Source organism: Lemur catta, chromosome X (genome assembly GCF_020740605.2).
Source record: "Lemur catta isolate mLemCat1 chromosome X, mLemCat1.pri, whole genome shotgun sequence".
Lineage (NCBI taxonomy): Eukaryota > Metazoa > Chordata > Mammalia > Primates > Lemuridae > Lemur > Lemur catta.
Window position 1 is genome coordinate 52,275,747 of NC_059155.1, and position 22,822 is coordinate 52,298,568.

General features: G+C 50.1%; 1 protein-coding gene and 1 long non-coding RNA gene across 4 annotated transcripts in view; one reads left to right on the forward strand and one right to left on the reverse strand.

Annotated features, from left to right (window-relative positions):
- Positions 1–6,564, reverse strand: part of LOC123628316 — a 98,617-nt gene extending 92,053 nt beyond the window's left edge. For all 3 annotated transcript variants that reach the window (XR_006731601.1, XR_006731602.1, XR_006731603.1), the window contains exons 1-2: positions 6,075–6,564; positions 5,458–5,525 (exon numbers count right to left, since the gene is read on the reverse strand). This is a non-coding gene — a long non-coding RNA (uncharacterized LOC123628316). The remainder of the gene's footprint in view (positions 1–5,457; positions 5,526–6,074) is intronic.
- Positions 6,565–6,752: 188 nt separating this feature from the next.
- AMER1 (APC membrane recruitment protein 1) lies at positions 6,753–21,982 on the forward strand. The gene is made up of 2 exons (XM_045538314.1): positions 6,753–6,932; positions 18,421–21,982. The coding sequence occupies exon 2, from the start codon at positions 18,519–18,521 to the stop codon at positions 21,933–21,935; it is 3,417 nt and encodes a 1,138-aa protein (XP_045394270.1). The 5' UTR covers positions 6,753–6,932; positions 18,421–18,518; the 3' UTR covers positions 21,936–21,982.
- Positions 21,983–22,822: the final 840 nt, after the last annotated feature.

A 22,822-nucleotide genomic window follows, 5' to 3' on the forward strand; every position in this document is an offset into this window, starting at 1 on the left:
ATGATGAGTGCAATGTGCACTGTCTGGGGAATGGACACGCTTGAAGTTCTGACTCGGGGGGATGGGTGGGACATGGGCAGTGTATGTGGCCTGAACTTTTGTACCCCTATGATGATAAGCTGAAATAAAAAAAAAAAAGCAGAGGCTGGGGTCTGGTCCAGTGATGCCTCTGATGCCCTGCCTGCAATTCCTTCACCTCCTTGACTCTCACACCACCACCCACTTTCCATTTTAGCACCCTTGGCCTTACCTGCAAATGCAGGTCCCACTTCCAGTAACAGTTGCCTGATTCCCCAGAAGTTATATTCCTGGAACCCTATGGTTTGATCTCATAGAATCTCCCACTCTTTAACTCAACAAATAATAAATTGACTACCTATTCTGTGCCAAGCACTTGTTCAGGTACCACATGACCCTTAGTTTTCTCTACTCTCCCTACCCTACCACCTTCCCTTCCCTCACTGTTCATCTTGATTCTGTGTTCAATCACTTCAATCTTCTACCCAGTAACATATTAACTTTGGATCAAGCCATTGTAGTCTCCTGAGCCTGGGCTGATGAACAACATAAAAGAAATTGAAATGACTAATCACCAAAATCTAAAGAGTTGAGAGTAGAACAATGGTTACCAGAGGTTGGGTGCCTGAGGGAGAGGGAAAGGGAAGTTGTTGATCAAAGGTACAAAGTTTCAGATAGACAGGAGGAATAAGTCTTGAGATCTATTGCACAGCAGGGTGACTATAGTCAACAATAATGCATTTTATATTTCAGAATAACTAAGAGTAAATTTCAAATGTCTCACCATAAAAAATGATAGGTAAGTGAGGTGATGGATATGTTAACCAGTTTGATTTAATCATGCCACAATGTATACACATGCCAAAACATCATATTGTATCCCATAAATGTGCATAATTATGATTTGTCAATCAAAAACAATATTAGTAATAAATTTAAAAGAAAAAGAATTCAACACGCTTGAAGCTCTGACTCAGGTGGGTAAAGGACAATATACATAACCTATAAATTTGTACCCCCATAATATACTGAAATAAAAAATAAATAAATAAATAAATAAAAATAATAATAAAAAGAATTCTAAAGAGTTTTCATCAAGCACTTATATGGGCCAGGCAGTGTCCTCAGTAATCACTTTACATGGATTAACTCATTTAATTCAATGACTTTGTTTTTCTCATGCCCATTTTATAGATGAGGAAATTGAGACATAGTACAGTTAAGTAACTTGCTCAAGGTCACACAGATAGGAAGCAAGATGTAACAAAACTACAGAATGGGGTGGCTGTCCATTCCTAGGTGACAGCCTAGCTGGGCCTTTTTTATCAACTACTCCATTCTCTGCAGTAGCTATTTCAAACCTGTCCAATATTAACAAGCTTCTTTGAACATCCCCCCACTACTGCTTTTCCTTTCACTGTCAGCTGGGACTTTGCCTCCCACCTGAGCAGTTAGAGGTCATTAGGCATGACATCTTCAACCTTCCCTAACAACAAAGTCTACTGAATCCACCCATCCTTCCCTCTTGTCTTGGTCCCTCCTCCCAGCCAAGGCTAATTCATCTATAGGGCCTCTGGATTCTATCCCTTCCCTCATCTATGGCCCCTCACCCAACAGTGGTCCTATTTCCTGTAACTTCTACTTGATTGATTTTTTCCCCTCAGCACATAAACAAACTCACATCCTCCCATCCTATAAAAACAAACCTGAACCCAGAGCCCCCTTTAGCCACCGCCTCTTTGCAGTCAAACTTCTGGAACAAGAAGGCTGTAATACATTCTCCCTTTCCTCACAGACCATTCTCTTGATAGCCTACTGCAGTCTGGTGTATCCCTCCAGCCCTGCTCTGAACTGGCCTTGCCCCCATCACCAGTGACTTGTTAGATCCAGATCCAACGGCATCTTTTCCACCTCTATCTGGCAGGACCTCTGTGCAGCATCTGACACATACTCTTGGCAACACCATCTATCACAAACCCCCAGTACCTTCCTTGACTTCTGGGAGAGCCAGCTCTCCAGGATCTGGTCTCACCTTGGCAATCCCTGCCCCTCAGAGTTTTATGACCTCCTGTTCCTTACTACTCTCTTTCTCTCACACCCTTCATCTGAGGTCCCATCACCAAGTCCAGCCAGTTCTATCTTCTGAATACATCGAGTCCAACCACTTCTCACCATCTCCACTGGCTCTATCCTGATCTGAGCAACCATCACCTCATAGCTGGACCGGAGTCTCCTTCCTGGCCTCCCTGATTCTTCCCTTGCTGGTATAGCTCCCCACATATTTCACTAAGGTCATGTAACTCATCAGCTCAAAATCCTGCAAAGTTTAAAGTCTTTTAACTGACTCACAAAGCCATACACTCTCTGCCCCCATGTCCTTCCTGACATCCTCTCCTATCACTTTCCCCCTCACTCACTCTATTCTGGCTGCACTTGCCTTGCTGTTCCTTTACCATCCCAACATGTCACCACCTTAGGGCCTTTGTACTTGCTGGTCCCTCTGCCTGGAATTCCCTTCCTCCAGATATCCTTATGGTTTGCTCCCTCAGTTCCTCCAGGTCTTTGCTTGAATATCACCTTTTCAGTGAGGCCTATCCCTACTTCCCCATTTAAAATAGTACCCCCCAGTACTTCCTGTACCCCTTTCCTGCTCTATTTCTCTCCATCCCATTTATCATGATCTGACATAGTGTATATTTTACATATGAATTTTGTTCATTGTCAGCCTTCATGGAGCTTCCATTACCATGATGAGAAACAGACAATGAAAAAGTGACACTAAAAATAAATAAATATATAATAAGAAATAATATGCCAGAAGGTGATAAATGTTATGGATAAGAAAAAGGCCCATTAAGAGACTGTAGAGTGAAGGGAGTGGGAATGGGGATTGCTATTTTATATATCAAGTATCCAGAGAAGGTCTCATTATTAGTGACATTTGAGCAGACACTTGAAGGAAGTGAGGTGCAAACCATGCCTATGTTCAGAGGACAAACATTATAGGCATAGGGAAAGGCAAATGCAAAGGCCCTAAGGTAGGATTTATGACATGACAAACTCAGAATGTCCTAAACAGCATCATTACATTTTCCTAATCCTGTTCTTTATATTCCTCAGTTCAGAGGATGGCAACATCATCCAACATCACACTCCACTGGCAAATTCTGGCACCTAAACTTGATATTAGACCTGAAAATGCCTCGTTTGACTATGTTCAGCAAATATATACTCACCACTAAGTTTGTGCTAAACTTTCTGTTGTGTGCTGAGGATATAAAAATGAACAAGAGATTCTGCCCTGGAAACTCAGCCTGGATCTCTACAATCAAAAGGAATCTATGCATAAGGAATCACAGGCTCTTGTATATTTATATCAAAAAGCGGTTTCAAAGTCATATTATGAGTTCCATAACTTTGAAGATCTATACATTGGATTAGAAGGAGAACAATAATAATGGTAATAATAATAATAATAACAGCAGCAGTAGCCAACATTTATTGAAAGCTGCTTATATACTAGGCTCTATGCCACTTTACTTGGGCTACTTACTTAATGCTTACCACAATTCTGTGACATGGGCATTATTACTATCCTTATTTTTCAGAAGAGAAAATTGAGACTCAGAGAGGTGAATTAACCCACCCAGATCAAACTGCTCCTAAGTGGTGGGGCTGGCATCCAAGCCCAGGCAGTCTGGTGGCAGAGCCACTACACAGAACTGCTTCCTTAGGAAGGATGAACTTACCTAGTTGAGCCTCAATTTACCTGGACAGTCATGGTCTTTTATACTCTGGCCCCAGACCTATCTTTCTAATCTAATTTCCACCTCTTCCTCTCCTCAAATACTTAGCCATCCAGAATCTTAGCTCTTCACCAACCTACTGTATCCTCTCACCAGTGGGCTTTGGCTTGGGCAGGAATCCTTCCCCTACCTTTCTGACTTTACTCAATCATCAAGGCCATCCTCCATGGAACTTTTCTATGATGCCCCTTGCCACCATGGGGAGAAGGAATCTCTTCATCTGTAATGCTCCAGAACCCCTTTGCCAGACCTCTAGCCTAGCTTTCAGCTCCTCTCAAAACCCCACCCCCAGGTCTCCCCTGAAGATTACCACCTTCCTCCTAAAAGGTACTCCCTCCCAATATCTATCACCAGGCCTGGCATAGAGGAGGTACCGATGGAAAACTTGGTGGAGGAAGAAATGGTCATCATAATAAATGTGGCCCAGTCTATTTACTTGAGTTTACACAGTTGCCTCCACACAGCCCACACATCTGTTCTCATGGATTTTTCACTGTAGCTACAAGATGCTGGGCAGCAGGGAGATTATCTTCATTTTGTAGGTAAAGAAACTTAAGACAAGAAGGAATTCCTGTTCCCCATCACCAGTGCCTGTCCTGAACAAACAAATTGATCATGTGTCAGTCAGCTTGTGAGATGGGTTCTTGGAGGGCTCCCTCTCTGAGGAGGCATCTTGAGGCACAAGTTGATGCACACACTTGGTCTTTCCATACATTGTCAGAACCACAAAGAAGGCTGCCCACTGGGAGGCCTCTTTAGCATTTCAAAGACTATTTTTATTTTCCTGAAGCCCTATTTCTTTTGGGCTCAGCCTAATGTCTGTCACCCCCAAAGCTGACCGGCATGGGAGAATGTTTGGTGGCTAGGCAGAAAGCATGGAAGACTAACTCCTATGACAGGAGCAGTGCAACAGTGCCCAGGATTATTTCAAGCCCGCCACCTGACTACTTTACACACCTCCTCTCTCCCTGTTCCCACAGCTGGAACTGCCCCAGCTCTTTGTTTCCCTGGGTTCCACATTTGGAAACTGCCTTCTCCAAATTGTAATCTTGGCCTAATTTAGAGAATTGAGGTTCTGAGTGAAATGTGAGCAGGTAGCAAGTGACCAGAGGCACAAGGCAGTGGGAAAGCCTATAATAGAGGCACTGGAAGAGAAAAGACACTTCAAGATCAGACCCAACAAATGAGAATCAGGACTTTGCAAACCAGAAAAGCAAAGCTCCTGGGAAACATTATAGTCTAGCCATCCAGACGGGGAAACTGGAGCTGGGGAGAGAGGACATACCCCAAAAAGTTGCATAATGAGCCAGCAGCAGCTCCCCACTCCCGACATTTATTTAGACCCAGGACTAGGACAGGTGTCTGATGTTCAATGTGGATTTCTGTTGGAGAGCTATAGAATGTCATGGAAAGTCATGAAACACCACAGATTACAGAAAGAATTGAGTTGAAGCTGTCAAATCTCAAAGACATCAAGGGAGCCTGATGAGTCTTACCTGCTCCCTATGGAGATGCGGTGACTAGCCCACAGAGGAAAACAGATTGGCCTAGGTGTCACAGCAGGTCTGAGGTGGAGCCAGATCCCTAGCAGCCATGTCAGTACCTGAGTTCCATACATGCAGATGCAATTTACCTGTTACCAGTTCAGCAGCTGGATATTTTCAAGGCAGACAGGACCCAGTAGAGCAGCAGAGAACACTCCTAAAATGCAAAAATCACATATACATGGTTCTATAATCCTTCTCCCTATCCTAAACCTTATCCACCCACCCCTCCTTTTTAGACATTCACAGGGCTGGGCCTTCTGGATATTCTTGAGCTAGTGGTAGAACTGGATTGTTTGTTTCCTCAGCTCACCTGGCCCTGGCAGCCACTAATGCCACTTAATGTCAGCAGGCTAGAGACCCACGTTGGGCAGGCCCCCTGCCACATCCCACACCACACACAGTAAGCAGGCAAGGCTGGTAAAGGCCGCCTCACTCTGTCCTCAACCTGACCTCAGGTCTGGGCCCAGACGAGATTTTTCTCTCAATATCTAGGGACAGGGGCCTGCACAAAGCCCGGTTCACAAAAGGTTGGGGAAAGGGGGGCTCTGGAGACCTTGGAGAATCCCTCCATGTTCCGTGGAAGGTGGGAAATTTGGGTGAGGGTCAAACTATGGAAACAGATAATTTTCCCAGAGAAGAAAAGTGAAAGCAGCCCTGGGTAGGAAGCCTGGGGCTCTGGATTCCAAATGTACCCCCAGGTAACCTTGGGGAGGCGCCTTCTCTACTCTGGGCAGCAGCAGGCCCCTCGGTAAGGGGTGGAAGTTGGCCTCCATGGTCCCTAAGGACCCCGGTACTCCAGAGGCAGATGAAGCCGAAGTTCCGGCGCTGCAGCTGGCTTTTCTGGCAGGTGAGTCCTTCGTCTGAGTGGCCTAGGGGCGTGAACCGCAGGGCCCAGCCTCCACGGCAAAGGATGGGCTAGCCGAGGTGCCAAAAGGCTCTGCAGAACACCCAGGATGTAACCTCTCTGTCCCGCTTCTCCTCGCCGGCCTCTCGCTCTAGGATAAACTGCCAGTGGCTACCAGGGCGCAGTAGCATGAATGCACAGCAGCTACGGAAATGAGAGTGCATGAAACCGAAACCTAGCTCCAGGGATCAGGCGAGCCCCATCCGGGCAGGACTGGCCCCTAGAGCCCGCAGTGTAACCACGCCGCGACCCGCCTGGCGTGGGGGCGGGAATGGGGAGCCCCAGCTAAGGGTTCCGCACCCTCTCTGCCCTAGCCAACACCACGCCCACGCTTATTTGCATTTAAAGAGAAACGCACGAAGGAAAACAGTGGGCGGGCCGAGGCACGCCTTCCCACAGTAGCGATTGGGTCACACGCCTGCCGATCAGAGCGCAGACGCCCCACCCTGTGGTCGTGGAGTACGGGGCGAGGGGTATGGGGAGCTGCCCAGAGCCTGGGGAAGGGGAGTCAGTGCAGGAGGTGAGTGCAGCCGCGGCGGCGGCGGCGGCAGGAGCAGTGGTGGCAGCGCCGGCAGCCGCGGCAGCCAAGGCTCCAGCCCGGCCCAGGACGGCGCAGCGCAGCAGACAATAACCAGGCTGGGAGCCTGACTGGGCCGGGTAAGCGTTGCGCGCAGGCAGGAGCCTCCGCCTGCCCGCGGTCGGGTGCATTCCCGCGTGGTCCACTCGGGTCTCCTGGAGGAGGGCACTAAGGGCTGGGCCGGTCGAAGTCTCAGCCGCTTTCCGCTCTCCCTTGGAACCCGCTTTGCGGACTGTCCGGTGAGGGGCCGAGCGGCCGGGAGTCCCCTGGGCACGGGCGATCATAGCTGGGAGGGGGGGAAGAGGACAGGCAGGCGGGCGGGCTAGCCTGGGCCGTGCCTCTGGGCTCTCAGGGGAGGGATGGGCCCACACGTGCTGCCCCACAGTCCCACGGAGAGCGCCACCAGCCAGCAAGCACCCCAAGCCGTGCATTTGTAGGCCAGGAGCTCCACAGCTTTGTTGTAGCACATTTGCTAGAACAGCTGTGTTACGCTGGTACTGTTCAGTCCGGCAGCCCGCTGCTGCCCCTCCCCTCCCCTGCGCATCTCCAGCCTCTCCTCTCCGCCGACTGAAGCCGGTGCGCTGGCTTGGGCCGGACGGAGGCTGGCTTTGGCGTGGATTGGGATAGCCAGCACCGTCTGTCCTCTCCCCAGAGGATCACAGTTGGGCCTGTGGGCTGTCCAGATCCCTTCAGAACCTTGGCCTTGTGGCCCCAACCAGCCGCGCCCCCTCCTCCTGGGCCTCCGGGAGCATCTGGCGCCCGCCCCCGCAGGCGGGCTGGCTGGCAGCGGAGTTCTTGCTGGTCCTTGGGTTAGAGCTGCAGCGCAAGATAGTCCTTGGGTTAGAGCTGCAAGGCCGCTTTGTCTCCCCCCTCATCTCGCCTCTTTTTCGCTTGCAGGGCACTGGCAGCATTTTTCTCTCCAGCCTCCTGTTTAAAAATAGCGATAAGTACGATGTTGTGGGGGGATTTCCGTGCCAGAGGCCAAAGGGGCCATCACTGTAGTGGGGAACGCGCTGTCTGTGTGCAAGAGAGGTAGCGAGGATGCCAAACCCTCCAACTTCGCAGTTACTTAATATACCCGGCCCGCCGGGCCACTGTCATTGTCTGGTGTAGACACCTCTGACACTGGTGACCGCCCGAACACCGGAATTTGCCTGAGCTCCCCCAGTGGTGAGTGGCTGTGCCCGCCAGACGCACCACAGCCCCGGTGTCTAGGCGGCAGCCGGATTGGCCCTGCAGAGCTGGCCTCCGTTTGGCCAGGTTCGCCTTGGCATGGGCTGCAGGATCAAGGCAAGCCCTGTCCTGAAGACAGACACCTCCCTCTGCAGCTCTGCCTGCCTGCTGCGGCGGCATGGGCATGGACAGGGTGGAGGGCACTGTGCTGTTGGACCTCCGGCCCCACCGGGATTCCTGCAGAGCCCCCTCCCCCTGTGCGGCTCCCCTTGTTCAGCCCCACCCACTACACCGTCACTGGCATGCAGTGTGCTTCTGGCAATGTACTCTTTAGGCCTTTCTGAGGAACCGGAGAGAGGGAGCCACCAAGGAGTACTCTTTTGGACCTTTGATCAACCTCGGAGGATGGAGAGCCCTGTGGGTTGCTGGGCCCAGGCAAAGCCTGATCACCTTTGAGGAGGGACAGTGAGACCCAGTAAATCCTTCACTTGGGGGAAGGCTAGCTAGGGACCTTTTTGATACCATTCGGGACAGCAGATGCCACACAACAGTCACCTCCTTACACCTTGACTAGGCCGGAACACAAACCGCTACTTGCAGCTGGGAATCTCCCCTGCTCTCCTTTGCCTTGTCTCAGGCCAACAGCCACCTAATGTATGTGCTTTATATAACTCTTTCACACACCCAAACCCACTCAGCTGACACCTGTCCAAATCTTCAGCCTCCTCAAGCCCCAGTTCTGGGCCTACCTTCTCCTTGGTGCCTTTCCTGCCTGCCTCTTGCCACCCATGACGACTTCTTTCTCGGAACTTCTTCAGGGCTGACTGCTTCTCCTGGGCATTTTCGGGCTTAAATTATAATAGTAGGCAGACTATAATTAAGTTTCTGTGCCTCTGCTTTTTCTCCCTGATATCATGGATGTCTGGGTTCTCTCAGAACCCTTTAAAAGAGTAAATGAAACCTGGACCTCAGCCACAATCCTCTCAAAGCCTAGTGGTGCAGAGCAGTTAATGATTGCTCCTGAAGGACTTACCTTTGTTGAGCTTTCGAGAAGACCTTTCTTAGCTTTCCAACTTACACTTGTCCTGATCCATATGAAAATGACTAGAGAAATGGTACTCAAGGCTCAGACATTTATTGAGTATGCCTAATGAGGATATAGAAGGGGCATGGATTGCAACTACAAGAAAAAAATAAATCATGATGTATCCCCTCAACAACAAGGTCAGGATCTCTACTGCTCAGACCCCAGACTATGCATACCTTTGGTTGCTGATTCATGAGCCTAGAGGCAAACTGCACAGAGAGAGATGAAAGATCTTTATAAGCAGGGGATCATCCTGGGAAACTTCCAGAATGTAGAGAGGTTTGGTAGGCAAAAGGTAAGCAAATTTAGGAATGGGAGGGGAGTGGGTGGCAGATAGAGTAAATGAGGTGACTGAGTCTATTCTGTGTGACATGGTATGGCTTAGAGGTAGAGAAGAGCCTGGGGCCCAGTGGTAGGGGTTCCCAAATGCCAGGCTGTGGGATGGGGATCTGATCCTTTTGGGGGAAGACAGGTATCAAAGAATGGGGAATTGGGAGTTTTGGTATTTTTTGTGTATAAATATGCTATGATAGAAACAAGGTTTTGGAAAGAGTTTTAGAATGGGTCTTAGAAAGGGATTGAAAGCATGCTGCAAGTTAAGTGGGTAACAGGTAAGAGGCCACTTTTGGATCTGAAAATAGAGCTGGGGGCAGGCTATCTCCAGAGGGAAGTTTCACTATGTCAGTATCCCTTTGGCCTTGCAGGGGCAAGGGCAGGAAGGAGGGGGAAGGTGGGCCTACATACCAATGTGGTGGGGGTTGAGAAGTGTCCCCTAGGCCTCTGCTGAACCCCTTCCTCTCAGCTGGGTAGGCCTTCAGGAAGCACCAGTTTTGACCCCTATGCTTACAGATGGGAATCCTGAGCCCTGGAAAACAACAGGGGCTTGCTTAAGGTCACACAGCTATTTAGGGTTAGGCTGCTGCCTAACATGCAACGGCTCTTTCCTCTGGGTTCCATGGTCTCCAGCGTCTTCTGCTCAATGTAGATCTCATTAACCACCACCCTCGTCTCACTTCCCCCATTCCCCAAGAGGTAAGGGGGCTGAGTTAACATGGGGGCTCCATCTGGGGAGCTCCTCTCCCATTTCATGTCTCTTTTGCCTTTTGATCTTGGTCTGCAGCTTGTCAGGGGCTGAAAGTTTCAGAAGGAGGGGAGGTAGTTGGAAGAAGTTGTCAGTCTAATGATTCTCTCCTAGTATAGTGGAGGTGTTAAAAATTCCTCAACAGCTGTTACATTTACACTCTTGGAAAGCATGTATGGAAAAACAACTCTGCTCCACTGGGAAATAGCACCAACCCTGGCAGGTTACAGGCTTGCCTGTAGAACTGAAGAGGGAGAAAGGGTTTCCAACTCACTCACTTAATAGACAGGCTACCTGAAGCTAGACGAGGGAATGCCCAATGTTATAATAAATTCCATCAATTTCCCTGCCTCAATCCTGTCCAGGCAGATAAACTAGATGATAAGGTTAGACCCCAAGAGAAGGTATTTCATAGCCCTCCTGTGTCACTCATTCCTGGGTCACCTATCTCACTACCTGAAAGTTCTTGCTCAGAACTAATCTGAGCCTCTCATGCTGTAGTTAAACCTTGCATGTGCGTGTGTGTGTGTGTGTGTGTGTGTGTGTGTGTGTGTGTGTGTGTTGGGAGGGTGGAGTTGGGAGCAGCTGGCCACCATTGCTCTTCTGCTTAACAATCCATTGGAGATTTCATAGGCATTAAACTCTCCCTCCACCCCCAACTTCTGTTCTCTGAATTAAATAATCTCAGAGTCTTTCATCTCCTCTGCTTGGTCTTATTTTTCAAACCTGTGCATGTGTAAGTGTATCTCCAGCAGGGTGGGCAGGGAAACCAGAGCCACTGCAAAGGTGCCAGCCAACTAAGGGCACATCGCTCCCCCCACGTCTCTTTTTCAGATTAGGGGAAAAATGGACAAGGGAGAAAATGGCCCAAGGGGGTTGGTTGGGTCAGAGGCAGGGATACTGGTGTTGCAGGGGCAGTTATGACCCTGCATTTGATCTGCATTTCTTGTTGTAGAGCCTTCGTTGCTTTCGTTTCCTACAGGTTTTTTTTCCTCCCTGCCGGGCTTCCAAGCAGATACTAGCCCTCTGTCCTTAGCCAGCACATCTCAGCCCTCCCTCTTCATCAGCTCAGCCCTCCCTGCTGGGGGCTGCAGCTCTTTTCAGGGGAGTGAGGTCTGGGCCATGCCAGTTCTGGGCCCCCTCCTTTCTGGATATATTGGAAATATTCACAGACCAGGCCTAGTGCATTTTGAAATAATAAAATGACGGGGGTGATGCAAGGCGTGAGGCTGGGCCACAGTGAGCCTCTGTCCTGAAGTGGTGGACTAGGCCCAACCAGGTAGGTACCCAGGCCTCCCAGCAAGGCATGGGACCCTCAAAGCCAATCCAGTACCCCCTGCCATGTCTCCTGACTCAGCAGCCATTTGAAAACTGAGTACAGGACCACCCCTCCCACAGCCTCTCAGGGCAACCAGGGGACAAGTGGACCCCCTGTGTATTTGGGACTGGAGCCAAGAGACAGAGAAGTGAGCTAAGAAATCTACAAGAGGCACACAGGGAGAGCAAGCCTTGAAGGTCAGGCAAAGGGGTTTGGCCCCAATCCTGTAGGCAGTGTGGAATAATTTGGTAAGTAGAGGAGTGATGTGCTGAAATCAGGGTCATAAGAAAATGAATCTGGCAAGGATGAACAGGATGGATGAGACAGAAAGGGGGAGACAGGAGGTGGGATTTTTGCCTTGTGGCAGGGAGGCACTAGAGGGAGTTCAGCTAAGAGGTTTGTGTCATCTTCAGAGGATGTGGGGTGGAAGATGAGAAGCTAGAGAGGAAAAGGTGACTGCAAGCGGCCTCATCACAAGAGCCCTTGATTGAATATCTGTTTGTTGCCTAATCATCAGTTTGCCTTTACATTAATCATCTCTAATCCTTACCATAATTCTGCATGGTAGGTAGCATTTTCTTCATCTCACAGATAAGGCACTTGAGTCTCAGAGAGGTTAGGCCACTTTCTCAAACCACACAGCCTGTAAGAGGTGAAGCTGGCATTCCAATTCTAGGAACAAACTTCAGCTCAATTAGAATTAAAATGAACCAGCCTTGTTTGAGCTCCTGCTATGTGTTAGATGTAGTGACTGTAAGATGAAGGGGGGTCCCTTTGAGAGAGACAAATGGCCAGACTGAGGTCTTCCAGAGTGAATTACACAAAACTAAGTATGTGAACAAGTCAATTGAAGGGCTAGTGGGGGAGGATAGAAGGGGAGAGAAGGCCCAGTTTGAGGTCTGTGCTGCATTTGGAGTTGATAAGAGGTGCCCCTCAGCAGGAAGGATGAAACTTAGGGGAGGCGTGGCTTTGCCAGCCACCTCTGCAGTTCCATCATCTCTTTGGTTCTCCTGGAGAGAGTTGGAACCCATTATATTAAGTGAAGTATCCAAAGAATGGAAAAACAAGCATCACATGTACTCACCAGAAAATTAGTTTCCCTGATCATCACCTAAATGCACAACGGGGAAGGATACCAATTGGATATCAGACTGAGGCAGGGGGTGTGGGGAGGGGATGGGTGTATGCCTACATGATGAGTGCGTTGTGCACCGTCTGGGGAATGGCCATGTTTGAAGGTGCTGACTCGGGGAGGTGGGGGGGGGATGGAGGTATGACTACATGGTGAATGCCAGGCGCACTGTCTGGAGAATGGACAGGCTTGAGGCTCTGACTCAGGGGGATGGGCAGGACACAGACAATGCATATAACCTGAGCTTTTGTACCCCCATGAAGAGCTGAAATAAAAAAAAAAAGGGGTATCAATTTGGGCAGCCAGCCCTTCCTTCAGGCCCTGAAAAAACAGTTTTGAGAGCAGGCCTTCGCTATGGGCTTTAGAATGGATCATTCAAGTTTCAGATCATCCCAGAGGTCATTCTCTTTAGTCCACATTCTGCATCTTTGTGCACATTGGTAGGTTTCTGTTTAAAACTTTTTTGAGACCTCAAACTTACCTCCCAAGGAAAAGAGGAGTAAAAGGACATGTTCTGTAGTTTGGGAAAAGCGGTGGTGGGGTTGCTGATGAGGAGAGCAGCCACAGGGTGGGTTGTCCGCCTCTGGGTTCTAAAGTCAGCAGACTTTCTGGAATGTTTTGGGTGGGGCAGTGGCAGCCAGTGAGGACTGCAAATGCTACAGAGAAGGGTCAGCTGGGCTGGGACAGGGGTGGGATTAGAGGGGGAGATGATGACTCTTGCAGGTGTGAGGGGAACCTTGGCAGTCCTTGTACTCAGTCTTCCTCTTTTGATTGGTAGCCCACACAGTACAGCAAAGTGACATGAAATTGGGACTCAAGAGGCCTGAGGGCTAGTGTGGGTCTGTCACCATCCTACTGTGTGACTTTTGGTAAGTCTTTTCCCAAGCTTAGGCACAGTTTCATTCTCTGTGACAAGAAGTTACCATCCCCGACCAGGCCTGATTCATGTGTTGCTGGGAAGGGAGGGAGTGTGGAGTGCTTTGTAAACTGGTAAATGCCATGAATGGGTGAAGGATATCTGTTTATCTGCATTTTCTTTGATGTTAGTACTTTTAGCTGAGTTTGAATTTTTGACCTTTCTGGCCTGGGCTAAAGAACCTGGCTGGTTGAAATTCCCAGATACTTCAGAGCTGTTAGCCAGTAGCTGACTCTTTTGGATCCTGAATATCAAAAGTTGGCAAAGTGAGCAAATAAAACTTCCTGTGAGGTGATCACACAGCCACCTTCATTTACCATTTTGGGGAATTGAAGCACATGGCGATTTGGTGACTTACCCATAGAGCCCTGGGGAACACCCTACTCAACCCTGATTGATGTGGTTTTACTGCTAAAAGTTGTCCAACCATGGTTTGAATAAAATATTAATAAAAGTTAGTTGCTATAATGTTTTGAGCTTCTGCTATTTAATGCATTTTATTTGGTAGACACTCTCAAGGGCCTCATTTTACAGTTGAGGAAACTGAAGTATAAACCTATGAAATTACTTGCCGGATTTCCCCCAGCTGGGCAGAGCTGATTCCAGCGCAGAACTGACTGGCTCTCTAGGGTGGGAAAGGGGTAGACTCCCCATCTTCACCACTCCTTCCTTACCTGCCCTCCCTCTACAACATACAGAAGGGCAAGTGGGCCCGGTTTGGGCCTGCCTCCAGGAACACTTCTTGGAACGGCCCGGGGTTCTGTGGCTGATCAAGGCCATGCCACTGGAACTACTGTGTAAATCCACACACTTCTTTTTCTTTCCTGAACTCAGCCTTCTCTAAGTTAGCTGTGCTGGCCCCAGAGCATAATGTGCAAGGCTCAGGCTCCAGCCATCTCCTCTTCCCCTAGAAGTGTCTCTAGGGCAGGTTTCTGGCTGGTCTCCTGCCTGCTTTTGAGTGGTAGGGAGAAAGAAGAAGCTCTACCCTTGTAGCCAGCCTTCCACTGGTCCCAGAATGGCCTGAGGCTGGCCCTGGGAGCTGGGATTGCCCCACTACTTTCTACCACAACCTACTCCCTACCATGATAGCAGCAGCTGCAGCAAATGGCCCCTGCTGGGGACCACAGAGGAGCTTGGGAAGGTTCCCTTACCCCCCAGTCTGCCTGAAACTTAGCCACACTGGTTGGGAAACCTGAGGGTTAAGGGACCCTGCATTTAACAGTTCCACTTTCTTGGCAGCAACCCTGAAAGAAACCAGCCCCAGCCTAGGGTAGCTGCAGAGTTAGTTCCTTGTCGTCCCTTTTGCTTTCTGCCTCACCCACACTTGGTGAACTCTTGTGGTCCTAAGTAAAGGCAGCATAGCCCATTGAGGAAGGACAACTTTGGGACCTGGTGTAGTAGCAAGGAGTATGGAGAAGAGGCCTGGGGTGGAGGTAGCTAGGTGGGGCTAGGCTAGGGGACTGCCAGCTATAGGAGACTCATGCTACCCTCCTTCCCAGTGTCCTGGAGGACACAGGCAGAGACATTATGAATGGCTATGGGGGTACATGGCTCTGGGAAGGACAAGACAGGGAGGTGAGAGACAGTCCAGTTTTAAAGCTGGTCCTCGCCAACAAAGATGACCCTGGGCTTGGTTGGGAGGAAGAGCTGAACTAGGGGGAGAGAAGCTACATCCCATGGATACCACCCTGCCTATTTCATCCACGCCCACCACACACACAGAGGGCTTTTAAACTGCTTATAGCAGAGCACTTTGTATAGATCCACACATGTCTTTAAAATCCCCTCACTCCTGGCTCCCCCTCAGCCCTCAGCATGGGCTAAGATAGCTAGTACCTCAGCTCCCCGCAGTGAACGGCATTCCCAAATGAGCAGCCTTTTACACATGCTCTGCTGCTTCCTAAGAAACTGGGATCTGATCTGGAAGGAGTAATAATAACAGTAATGTCAATGTTTCTCATTTGCACTGTACTTTATGGCTTACAAAGTGCTTTTTGGTGCTTATTGTTGCATCTAATCCTCACACCACTGCAGTTGGACTGATGAGGTAGGGGGATAGGTAGAGGAGCTGTTTTGATCTCAAAATAGCTCACAAGTACCTAAGGCTCAGTGGGCTACTTTGGCCTGTTCAGGGTCCCTTGGCAGATGGGAGACTGGCAAGGTCTGGACCCCAACCCTGTGGCCCATGGCTCCTTCTATAATACACTGCAGCTGCCTGTGGCAGGGAAAGGGACAATATAGAGAGCAGTGGGTGGGCTGGCCTCTACCCCCAGGGAGCACAGGAGCTAGGGCAAGAGAAAGCCCAAACAGACTGCCCTCCAGCTGGGGCATTAAGGTTCTGGAAAGCAGCCATCTTTGTGATTCAATTTGCCTAATCCCTCTGTTCCCAGGAACTGTAGTCCCAAACCCAGCAGGACAAGTCAGCCTTTGATTCACAAGGATGTCTAGGCCCATAAAGTTTTTCAATTTGCCCTTGGGTCTTCCTTGAGCCCCAGCCATACTTACTAGCCTCACCTACCCCTTCCTCTAATTCATCGCCATTTCCATTCCCTATGGCCTGACAAGGCCCAGACTGAATGTGTGCTCCTCAAGGCAGCTTTTCAGAGCCCAAGAGGGTGTTTTTCTGTCTTTCACATTTATCTGGGGATATGTTAACAAGGTATAAAGAATGATACCCCACCACTCAGCTTAAGAAATAACAGAGGCTATTCTTCAAGGCCTGCATCATGTTGGACCTTCAGACTGTAAATATAGGACTCTCCCTGTTAGCCTAGGAGCTCCCTAAAAGCAAGAGATGGGGGTTCCCCTTTCTTGGCCTGCCCTGCAGTGCTGAATTCCATAGAGGTGAATACAATTTCACAAACAACTCCACCACTGCCATCCCAACTTCCCCATCCCCAACACCGTAATGACAACCCTGGCAGTAATTTCAGGACTGAGGTTAAAACATCTGTGCTATGGAAAGTGGGGCATTCAGATAGATAATAGGGCCCCTATTCTCATCAGACTCTGGGTGATTGTGTGTGTGTGTGTGTGTGTGTGTGTGTGTGTGTGTGTGTTTGGGTGTTGGAGGTGCTGCTGTCTATTGTGGGACTATCAGTTGCAGGGCTGAGTCTGAACGGTGTGATGTCAAAATATGTCACACAGAAAAACCCCTAACCTGAGCAAATTATAATGCATATCTCACAGAGAGGGGATCATATCAACTTCCCTCACCTTTACTTTTCTGGATAACTAGCCATTATCTTGTTCCAATTTTAATATTCAGTTCTGCAGAGTGCTCTTGATGGAAGCTTGGATCTCACTGATGATTGAAGTTTCAAGCCAAGCAAGGTACCAGGGACAAAATTAGTGTTTGCAAGATAGGATTAGGGGCTCCAGGAGGGGCTCCTCTAATAAGGTCAGAGGCTAGAGTGTAGCTGCCAGCCTCTCTCCACTCCCAGTGCTGGTCCACAGTCTTCTACTGCAGGTGAATGCATGAGTCTTATTACTGTGGCAACCAATCACAGGGCTGGTGTGTTGGCTAGCTGCTCCCTGACCAACACAGGATGCAGTGGTGCTTGCCTCACCCCTCCCTCTCCCTCTCCCCTTCCTTACTCTTCCCCCCCCTCCTCTAGATCACCTATCTGCTGGTGTCTACTGTATAGAAAGGGGACACATTATCCATGAAGGGGTTTGGGGTTTGAGTGGGCTGGTCACCGATCCAGCCGTCAACCAGCTACAGGTCACTGGAATACACCAGATCTGGGGGGAGGGAGGTGCATTGGGGTGGGTAGTGATTAGCTCTTCTTATTCCATTTCTGTTGGCATTTGAGTGTTTGGATGATTAGGAGCCTAGACCAGAAAGGTGTGGCTTACACCAGATTTATTTATTTAAATAGCTGTTAAGAGCCTATCTCCCAGGCCAGGAACAAGAATCATGTAGGGACTTCAAGGAGTTCCCTTCCTAGATAGGGAGATAGATGGGGGCCAAAATAACAAGAGGAGGAGAATAGAGGATAAACAGTCTGCATCGTGGTTCCAAAGTACAATTTGGGGGTTCCAGTTTCTGAGGGCCACATTAAAATCTCTTTCCAGCAGGACAGTCAATAGAGAGTCTCACCTAGACCCACCCCTCACATAACTTTTATGAGGGAAATGTATTTATAGGCCTCTTGGATGATGGACACTGAAGCCCAGAGAGCCCTTTTCTAAGGCCCTGACGTCATCTTCAGCAGGTCCTGGATTGCAGCCCTGCTCTGAAGTTCCATGAGGTTTCTACTCTGAGGTTCTGAAGGTCTGAACCTGGTTCTGCAGGCAATTTAAGAAGCCCGTGGACAGGAGGTGAAACTTCAGGTCTACTTCTCTTCCCAGCCCCGGGAAAAATGTCAGTGAGAGCCCAGGGTAATGTGAATCGAGACCTGAATCCAGTAGAACCCAGCAAGGACTCAGTGGGCTGATGCATTTCAGAAATTCTTAGCTGTTAGAGCTGACCTCCCTCTTGCCTTTCCTGCTTTTCTCTATCCCCACCCACTTTGATAATTGATAATCACTCCTGCTGCCAATAGCATCACTGGACCTTTTGCACATCTGCAAGTCTCTCTGGCCAGTGCTCCCCTGACCTTAGGGTGGCTTGAAGGGAGTGGACCCAGCAAGGAGGTGGGGTCTGATGGCTGCCTGTTGCTCAGTGTAGGGTTTCACTGCCTTGGGGCCCAGAGGGGGCTGGCCCAGCAAGCCAAACATATGGAGTGGATTAAGGTTTTCCCCACATTTTCCCTTACTTTTTCTCTAGTTCCACTCAACACCTGTGAAAACAAACCCAGCCTGGATGCTTGCTCACCAGTATCTGTCTCTCTGTCTTTGTCTCTCTTGTCTCCTACAGACCCCACTGTGATGCTTCCTGACTGATAATGTTGTAACAGTGCCTGCAAGCCTGAGGCTGCATTTCCAGCTGACTGTACCTGAGTAGCTCCCATCACCATGGAGACCCGAAAAGATGAAACTACTCAGGTTAAGGGAGCCACAGCCTCTGGGGATACCCATGACCAAGGGGCAGAAAAAGGAACCAAGAACAAGGCACCTGAGGTGACAGAAGGACCAACACCAGAGCCATTCTCATCTGGCCCAGGTAGGCTGAAGAAAACGGCCATGAAACTATTTGGTGGCAAGAAGGGTATCTGTACTCTGCCTAGTTTCTTTGGAGGGGGACGAAGTAAAGGTTCTGGGAAAGGCAGTTCCAAGAAAGGTCTCAGCAAGAGCAGGACCCATGATGGCCTGAGTGAAGCAGCCCATGGCCCTGAAGATGTTGTCAGTGAAGGAGCCAGCTTCTCTTTACATTTGCCTGAGTCACCCTGCCGATTTCTCAGCTCCCAGAGTGCCCACGGAGCTTTGGAGACAGGCTCCAGATGTAAGACATCTGTGGCTGGAGCCACAGAGAAAGCTGGGACTGAGAAGGTTCCCTCTGTGCCCAAGCCAAAGAAAGGCCTAAAAGGCTTTTTTAGCAGTATCCGCCGTCACCGGAAAAGCAAGGTTGTTGGGGCTGAGCAAAGTGATCCAGGGGCCAAGGGGCCTGAGGAGGCCAGAGCCAGGCCTCATGAGCATGTGAGCTCAGCTCCTCAGGTACCCCACTCTGAGGAGACCTTCCAACCCCCTAGAAAGGAAAATGCCAAACCCCAAGAGGCCCCTGGGCCAAAAGTTTCTCCAGGACCAGAGCCTTCTCCATCAGCTACTGAGAAGATAGCCTGTAAAGATCCAGAAAATCCCACAGAGGCCTGTGCCTCAGCACTCCTGCAGCCCAAGCCTGCCCCTGAAGCCAGTAGTCCAGAGGAGCCCCATGGCCCAGAAATAGGGGAGAAGGCAGTGGCAGGAGAGGTAAATCACCCCAGTGGCCCAGTGGGGGACCAGCTGAGCCTCCTGTTTGGGGATGTCACATCCCTGAAAAGCTTTGACTCACTAACAGGTTGTGGTGACATAATAGCAGAACAGGACATGGACAGTATGACAGACAGCATGGCCTCTGGGGGCCAGAGGGCCAACCGAGATGGGACCAAGCGAAGTTCCTGTCTGGTGACCTACCAAGGAGGTGGGGAGGAGATGGCCTTGCCAGATGATGAGGAGGAGGAGGAAGAAGAAGAGGAAGAGGAGGTGGAATTAGAAGAGGAAGAAGAGGTTAAAGAGGAGCAGGAAGAAGATGATGACTTACAATATATGTGGGCAAGTGCCCAAATGTACCCAAGGCCCAATCGGAATGTGGGCTACCATCCCACTACATCCCCAGGCCACCATGGCTGCATGCTCCTTGACCCAGTTCGGTCTTATCCTGGCCTAGCCCCTGGGGAACTTTTGACTCCTCAGAGTGACCAGCAAGAGTCTGCCCCCAATAGTGATGAAGGTTATTATGACTCCACCACACCTGGATTTGAGGATGATTCAGGTGAGGCCCTGGGACTTGTCCACAGGGATTGCCTACCCCGAGACAGCTATAGTGGAGATGCCCTATATGAGTTCTATGAGCCCGATGATAGTCTTGAGAACTCCCCACCTGGGGATGACTGCCTTTATGACCTCCATGGCCGCAGCTCTGAGATATTTGATCCCTTCTTGAACTTTGAGCCCTTTTCTTCCTTCCGGCCACCTGGGGCAATGGAGACAGAGGAAGAACGGTTAGTGACCATCCAGAAACAGTTGCTATATTGGGAGCTCCGGCGAGAGCAGCTTGAGGCTTGGGAGGCATGTGCCCGAGAGGCTCATGCCAGGGAGGCCCACACCAGGGAGTCCTATACCCAAGAAGCTTATGCCAGGGAGGCCTATGCCAGAGAGGCCCACACTCAGGAAGCTCATGCTAGGGAGGCCCAAACCCGAGAAGCCCATGCCCGAGAGTCTCGTGCTCAAGAGGCTCAAGTCCAAGAGGCCCAGATCCGGCAGGAGAAGCCCATCTTGGAGTATCAGATGAGGCCCTTGGGTCCATCAGTGATGGGCCTTGTGACAGGGGCATCAGGGGCCTCTCAGACTTTTCACCGAGGAACCACCTCAGCTTTTCCCACCACTGCGAGCAGTGAACCGGACTGGAGAGACTTCCGTCCTCTGGAGAAGCGTTTTGAGGGAACCTGCTCCAAGAAAGATCAAAGTACCTGCCTGATGCAGCTTTTCCAGAGTGATGCTATGTTTGAGCCAGACATGCAAGAAGCAAATTTTGGAGGATCTCCCAGGAGGGCCTACCCTACTTACTCACCTCCTGAGGAGCCAGAGGAAGAGGAGGTTGAAAAGGAAGGAAATGCCACCGTGAGTTTCTCACAGGCTTTGGTGGAGTTCACCAGCAATGGGAACCTCTTCTCCAGCATGTCCTGCAGCTCTGACTCTGACTCATCCTTCACTCAAAACCTCCCTGAGCTGCCCCCCATGGTGACTTTTGACATTGCTGATGTGGAACGGGATGGGGAAGGCAAGTGTGAAGAGAATCCTGAGTTCCACAATGATGAAGACCTTGCAGCCTCCTTGGAAGCCTTTGGGCTAGGCTACTGCCACAAACATACATTCAACAACTACCCCAGCCGATTCTACCAAGGCCTGCCCTGGGGTGTGAGTAGCCTCCCTCGATACTTGGGACTCCCTGGCATGCACCCTCGACCTCCACCTGCTGCCATGGCCCTCAATAGAAGGAGCCGCTCCCTTGACACTGCAGAGACCCTGGAGCTGGAGCTCTCCAATTCCCACTTGGTGCAGGGCTACCTGGAGTCTGATGAGCTTCGGGCCCAGCAGGAAGATTCAGATGAAGAAGATGAAGAGGAGGAAGAAAGAGAATGGGGCCGAGACAGTCCCTTGTCCCTCTATACTGAACCCCCAGGGGCCTATGATTGGCCCACCTGGGCCCCCTGTCCTCTTCCAGTAGGGCCAGGCCCTGCCTGGATAAGCCCTGGCCAGTTGGATGGGCCTTCCAGTCAGTCTCCATATGGGCAGGCAACCTGTTGTGTACCTTCTGTGGCCACGTCAATGTCACTGTCATTGCCAGGGCCAGAGCCAAAAGCACCCAGGGAATCTGGGCCTCAGCTAGCTCGGCCTTCACACCTACCCCTGCCCATGGGCCCGTGCTATAACCTCCAGCCACGGGCCTCCCAGAGCATGAGAGCCAGGCCTGGAGATGTGCTGCTGCCTGTTGATGAGCCCAGTTGCTCTTCCAGTTCTGGAGGCTTCAGCTCCAGCCCTCTGCCCCAGGCCAAGCCTGTGGGCATCACCCATGGCATTCCTCAGCTGCCCAGGGTCCAGCCTGTGCCCCCCCAGCCTATGCCCACTCACTATGGGCCTTCTAGCCTTGACCTGTCAAAGGAGAGGGCCAAGCAAGGTGCCTCTCTCCCCACCAGCTACTCCTCCACTGCTGTGAATGGAAACCTAGCCAAGTAGTCATCATCAATTCCGGAGTGGGGGCATGGGGCCTGAGCATGTGAATGGGGATTAGGGGGTGGGCAGAGGGGTGGGGGGTAGGGGTTGCTGTTTAACTTGAAAATCCTTTTGGCCAAGGAAAACTCCTATGAGTTTTCAACCTTGTTTTCCCACTTCCCTCTTCTGCCATCTATGGCCACTTTCAGTTTGAGTACATCTGCCCAGGGAGGCTGCTGCTGCTGCTGCACTCCGGTTTTTGCTTTTGGGGTTTCTTCTTGTGACCCACGCAGGGTTTGGGATGCTGTAATTTTGTGCCTATTCCAGTTGCCGAGTTAGTGATTATATATATATATATATATATATATATATATATATATATATATATATATATATATATATCATGCATCCTTGACACAGGCTGAGCCCTTAGCACCCCCCACCTCTTACCCCCAGTAAATGATGAACCACTGACGAGCAGCCAGGTCTGCACTGCTTCCCACTCAGGGACAGGTGGCTTGTTTGCTGTTAGTAATGTGAAATTGTGGTACAGATCCTCCATAACCCCATTCCTTTTGGCCTTGGCATAGCTGCCACCATTACATCAGACAACTATAAGCTATTCATTTGTCCCAGCTAGCTGTCCTTAGAGAGGATCAAGTAGCACATGTCTCACTGCCTATTGCTGTGGATTTTAATATCATAACCAGATGGGGTGCCTTTTAACCTGGACTGCCATAGCTTAGGTTGAAGACAAAAACACTAATCCCCTTAATGGAGTGATTAAATTCACCCAGTTGCAAACAGAAGACAAAACAAGGTTCTGTTGTGAACACTGCCACAGAGTCTTGAGCTCTGGAATGATAGGATTTTTTTTTTTTTTGCTTCTTTGTCTCTTAAGTCTGTGACTG